The sequence below is a fragment of the Elephantulus edwardii genome, unplaced genomic scaffold (genome assembly GCF_000299155.1).
Source record: "Elephantulus edwardii isolate Elephantulus edwardi_28Jun2011 unplaced genomic scaffold, EleEdw1.0 scaffold00356, whole genome shotgun sequence".
NCBI lineage: Eukaryota > Metazoa > Chordata > Mammalia > Macroscelidea > Macroscelididae > Elephantulus > Elephantulus edwardii.
In genome coordinates this window covers 241099-247430 of record NW_006400106.1, presented here as the reverse complement: position 1 = coordinate 247430, position 6332 = coordinate 241099, and the positions used below count along the sequence as shown (strand labels likewise).

General features: G+C 38.0%; 1 protein-coding gene across 1 annotated transcript in view; it reads right to left on the bottom strand.

Annotated features, from left to right (window-relative positions):
- Positions 1-5607, bottom strand: part of LOC102851261 (olfactory receptor 5K1-like) — a 12810-nt gene extending 7203 nt beyond the window's left edge. Inside the window, exon 1 of the mRNA XM_006902005.1 lies at positions 4699-5607. Coding sequence (XP_006902067.1) covers positions 4699-5607 — 909 coding nt within the window. The remainder of the gene's footprint in view (positions 1-4698) is intronic.
- Positions 5608-6332: the final 725 nt, after the last annotated feature.

The following is a 6332-nucleotide window of genomic DNA, read 5'->3' as shown; positions in this document are numbered from 1 at the left end:
AGCATAAGAAATGCTGAGCGAGTTCAGCCCTTTTGATGTTCTGACTCCAACTCCTTGCACATTTCATTGTAATATTTTGCTTTGTCATTCCGTGCTGCCTTTTGAAATCTTCTATTCAACTCTTTAGTATCTTGAATTCTTCCTTATGCTTTGGCTTCTCTGCACTCCAGTGCAATTTTGAGTCTCTTCTGACATCCATTTTGGTCTTCTCTTCCTCTTCCATCTTTGCAATGACTCTCTGCATTCTTCCTGGATGTTAACCTTGATATCCTCCCACAAATCATCTGATCTTCGTTCATTAGTGTTCAAGGCCTCAAACCCTGTTCCTGAGATGGTTCTGAAATTTAGGTGGGATAGACTCAAAGTCATATTTTTGGTTCCCGTGCATTTGGTTTCATTTTCCTCAGCTTCAACTTGAACTTGCATATAAGTAGTTGGTGGTCTGTTCCACAATCAGCTCCTGGCCTAGTTTTCACAGCTGATATTGAGCTTCTCCAACTTTTTTTTCCACAGCTATAATCAATCTGATTTCTATGCTTACCATCAAGTGAAATCCATGTATATAACCTGTGGGACGATGACTAGGGAGGATAGAAAGAGAATTGATGCCTTTGAGCTGTGGTGCTGGAGAAGAGTATTGAATGTACCATGGACTGCCAAGACAACAAACAGATTCATCCTAGAGAGTGTTAAACGCGGCTACTCCTTGGAGGCAAGGATTCTGGGTCTTCATCTGACATACTTTGGACATGTTGTGATGAGGGACATGTTCTTGGAGAGGGACATCATGCTTGGAAGGGTGGATGGACAGGGCAGGAGGGGAAGGCCCCCTATGAGGTGGATTGATTCACTGGACTGGGGTAATCGGGATGGGTGTGTCAGAGGCAGTGAAATTGACACAGGATAGAGCAGGGTTTAGAGCTATTGTACATAGGGTCGCTATGAGTCGCAATCCACTTGATGGCACATAACAACAACAACAAAAACAACATGTCTCTTACAAATGTATTTGCAATGAATAAATCATTGATTGTGCAAAATTCAATCATTCTCTCTCCAGCTCCATTTCTGTCACCGAGTCCATGGTTTCCAACTACTGAATCTTCTTTTCTGTTCCCAACTTTTGCATTCCAGTCATCCATTATTATCAATGCATCTTGATTGCATGTTCCATTGATCTCCGACTCAAAAGTTTGTAAAAATCTTCTATTTCCTCTTCCTTGGCTCTGGTTATTGGTGCATATATCTGAATGATAGTGGTATTCACTGGCCTTCCTTGTATGCATATGGATATTATCCTGTTACTCACAATATTGTACTTCAAGATGGATCTAGCAATAGCTTTCTTAACTATGAAAGCACAAGGGAGTAGAAACTAAAAACAAAGGATAATAAGGAAGTCTTTTGCAGGTAAGGTCAACTTCCTCTCTATTGTTTACCTTATCCTTATCTCAGGAGGGAGGGATTCAGTAAATACAAACTAAGAACAATTTGGGTCTTAAGGAATGCCTAAGTGCCACAGGGTGAATTCTATCTTGTATTATACCTCCTGCATATCCTGATATAGGATTTGGTTTATTATTAATATTAAATTTGATATTTGGCTTCCCACCGCTATCCTTTGGTGAGAATGATGTACTAAAATATTCTAGTGTGGTGTTGTCTATTTCTTTCTTCAATTCTTTCATGTATTATATAATAATTGTTTTATGTATTTAACAGGTCTATTATTTGCTGCCCAGATACTGACCAACGTTATGTCTTCTTGAACTACTGTAGCTTTATTTATTATATAGTGCCCTTCTTTATATTTTATGGTGGTTTTCATTCTGAAGTGTATTTTATTAGAGATTAATATAGCCACACTTGCTTTTTTGTGGATGTCATGTGATTCGTATGTTTTCCCCCCACTCTTTGATTTTGAGTCTATCTTTTTGTTTCTTAGATGTGTCTCTTGTAGACAACATATTGATAGACTTTGGTTTGGGGGATTTTGTTGTTTGTTGTTTTCTTTTGTCTATTCTGCTACTCTTTTTCTCTTGATTGTTGCATTAATCCATTCACATTAAATATGTTTATTGGAGGCCAGGTTTGATCACTACCACTTTACTATGTCATTTTGTTGTTGTTTTTTTCTTACTATCTTCCATCTACTTTTCTTAGGTGTTTTTGGGTGAACTTAGAAGTTTTTGTAGGTTATTGGAAAATCCCAAGGACTCAACAACAACAAAAAAATCTGTTAGAACTAGTAGACCAATTTAGTAGAATGGCAGGATAAAAGCTCATTATCTATATATCAGTGGGATTCCTCCATAGTACCAAAGAGAATTCAGAGAATAAAACCAAGAAATACTATTTACAATAACTAACCACAAATTGGATTCTTGGGAGTGAACCCAGCTAGAGATACAAAGATTTATTCAAAGAAAACTATAGAACATTTCTGTAAGACATAATAAAAGACCTAAAGAAATGGAAAAATGTGCCCTGTTCATAGATATTTTTGTTGTAATTATGTGCCATCAAGTCACCTGCAACTCTGAAGCCTGCCCTCTAATAAACCAGTATCACTGACTCTAATACACCTATCCCCTTTACCCTAATTTACTGTACAAATCCATCTCTCTCAGGGGATAAAAAGACTCAAGATTGTGAAAATGACAATCCTACCAAAAACAATCTACAGGTTCAATGCAATTTCAATACAGATACCAAATTCCGTTTTCAAGGAGATTGAAAAGGATATTGTCAAGTTTATTTAGTAAGGAAAGACAACCCAAACAATCAAAGAACTTTTGAAAAACAAAATGAAGTGGGAGGCATAGCACTTCCTGACCTCAAAACCTACTGTTATTGTTGTTATGTGCCATTGGGCCGCTTGTGACTCATAGCGACCCTATGTACAACAGCCCTAAACCCTGCTCTGTCCTGTGCCAATCTCACTGCCTCTGACACACCCATCCCGATTACTCCAGTCACTGAATCAATTCACCTCATAGAGGGTCTTCCGCTTCTAACCAGAGTAGCATGCTACTGGTACTATGAACAATGGAACAGAATTGAGAACCCAGAAATAGACCCAGCTATCTGGGTCAACTTACATTTGATAAAGAAAGAAAATCTATCAAATAGGGAAACTAAAACCTCTTCTACAAATGGTGCTGACAAAACTGGATTGCTACCTGCAGAAAACTAAAACAGGATTCACATCTCACCACTAAAAATCAACTCAAGGAGGATCACAGACTTATTAGTAAAGCCCAAAACCATAAATTTCATAAGAGACAAACTGGATGTTCATTGTGTCTACAATATTCTGACTCTGAGGTGTTCATTTGGTCTGAAATATTCTCTGCTTTTTTTTTTTGAGAAAGCGTAATTTTTTTTTCACAGTGTTTGAAGCTGCCTGCTTCTTTCATGACATTAAGTTTTTCTTGATAAGATTTAGGCTTACTCTATTGTATCTCTATAATTTTATGGTAATTCTTGTCTTTATGATGTTATTGATTAGTTTCCAGCTTAAAATGCTCTATTGGATGAGCCACTCACTCTACTGAAAACCCTTTCTGGGAATATTTGCTTTCCCTGAAGTCCTGAGGTTCTCTCTATTCTGCACTCCAGCCCTGCAGGAATCTCACCTTAATGTAGTTCTCTATCCCAAACTCTATTGTCCTTTTTCCTTTATGAAGTGGCTGAATGGTGTGAAAGCAGGTGCTTCTCTTGAGCAGTTTCTGTTAGGGGTGTTTCAAGTCAGCTTTCTTTCTCGTAGCTCAATGTGCCAGTTGAGAAAGCTGAGAGTCTTCCCCTTACTTGTAGCTCTAACCCAAACTCTCTTGTCTTGTCTGGCCCTTGGGACTGCCCTGCAGAACCAGAGGCAAGAATCTCCAAATAGAAAGTCTTATTACCAAGAAAGTTTTAGTCTTGTCTCCCCATAAACACTAGAATATGTTCTTTCTCGGGGGGCAGTGCTCATTTGATGCACCTTCTCTCCTGAAGTTTAATGTCTTCTTTTCTCTCTGGAGTCAAGTGAGATCAGATCCTCTTACTCAAGGAGTATATGAGGATGGAGAATCTCAAGTCAGCACTCCCTCTCACAGAAAGCTGAGAAAGTAATTTCCGTGCTTGTAGCCCTGTACCCCTCAAACGCTCTTGTCCTGTTTGGCTCCTCAGTTGACCTCACAGCCCTGGAGGCAAGGATCCTCAAATAGAGGGCCCTAACCACAAGGAAATTTCAGTTCTTCCTCCCTATAAGCAATGGAAAGTACTCGCTGTGGGCTCAAAATGTGGTGGCTTTAAGATTAAGTCTAGGGATTCCATACAATTGCCAACAATAAATGGAGGCTACTTTTATAGACTTACTTTTATTCTTCCCAGTATTTTGCTGAGTTAAATAAGTAGCTAATTGTACTTTGACACAATATGTGATTTTAAGAGTAGTCACTCAATATCATCCTAAAAGACTCTAGTAGTTTAGGTTTATTGTATATATTGTAGTAGAACTATTCCTTTCTGCAATTAGGTAACCATTTATACATTCTCACACTTAGAAATAAATATACTTTAATTAATATTTGATACATAAAGTGATAATTTTACATTTTCTCCTTATTCTTCACTTTTTGGAAAAATGTATCTAATGAAAAATCAGTGTGCCACAGGGGATGATATTTGTTTTAGAGTGTTCTGGGGTTTTCTTACCTTTATAATTCTTTTTATAATGTTCATCACTTCCTTATTTCTTAGACTATAGATAAAAGGATTTAATAAAGGAATTATTACAGTATAAAAAACAGCAGTTTGTATATCTTGATTACCTGAGTGTGGGAAAATGTACATAAAAAGAAGAGAACCATAGAATATTGAGACAGAGAGAAAATGAGATGCACACGTAGATAAGGCTTTGCCTTTTCCCTCTCTGGATTTCATTTTGAAAATAGTGAGAAGGATGTAAAGGTAAGAGATTAGTACTATGATAATAGTTAAAATTTGAACTAGCCCTGAAAATATAAGTAACATCAGTTTATTTATATATGGGTCAACACAAGAGAGTCTAAATAATGGAACAATATCACAATAAAGATGGTTGACTGGATGAAGTCCACAGAACGCTAACCTTAGTATGAGTCCTGCCTGAAGCATGGACTGTATATTGCCACCTATGTAGACTCCTATGGTCATTTTAATACAGAGTTGCTTTGACATCATAGTATGGTATTGCAGTGGATAGCATATGGCCACGTAGCGATCATAGGCCATTGCTGCCAGGAGAAAGCAGTCAGCAGTTCCAGCAAGGCAGAAAAAATAAAATTGTGCCAAGCATTCATAGAGGGAAAGAATTCTTGTCTTAGAAACAAAGTTCTCTAACATCTTAGGGATAATGGCACTGGAACAGCAAAAATCCATCAAAGCCAGGTTACCCAGAAAGAAGTACATTGGTGTGTGAAGACGGCGCTCCATGGTAATCAATGCAATCAAACCCAGATTTCCCACCAGAGTGACCAGGTAAATGGCAAAGAACAGCACAAACAGAAGGGGCTTCAGGTCTGGATGATCCATAAATCCTGTGAGAATAAATCCTGTTGTCAAAGATCGGTTGTCCTTAGTCATCTCTTCTCTCCCTGTTGAGATAGGAATCAGGGAAAGGTGAAATTCTAATTTAAAATGTGGCTAAATTTCTCTTTGAAATTGTCTTGTGCAAAAAGGAGCACAGTCACTTTTTCAAGCTTTCCCTGTTGTCTTTGAAATACAGAGACGACATCAGAAGAACATTTGTTCTCATTACGTGTCTAGTATATGACTTCATGAGATGAAGCTCTTTATTCACAAGTTTATAGAACTTCAAAGAAAAGTCCAGAGACAGTTTGTAATGAAATAATTTGGTTGGAGCACAGGATGATGCCTAAAGCATATGCAACATTGCAGAGGGGATTCGATGTGAGGGGTGATTCACATACGTCTCTAGGAACCATATAGGCCTCGGCATTTAAGTGAAGTCAGTTTTGCAGGGAACCTTCCAAATTCTTCATGGTAATTGAACATGCCTGTAAACAGTGCCCTTCTGGCTTACTAGATGAGTAGACTTGGACTTATTATCTCTGCCTAGAGAGAGATGAGGTTGAGTAATCTGGAGAGAAACTTATTTGCAAGTCTGTTGTCTTATATGAGACCTTGAATTTCAGAGTGGCTATGATTGCCTCTGTCATCAGCTGTGATATCGCTGCTCTCATATCCATGACTTTACTCATCTTTTGTCCAATAAAGCATGTGATGCATGCAGTACAGCAGTGTTTTGATAATACAGCCAAAACATGACACCAGTTTAGAGATGACAA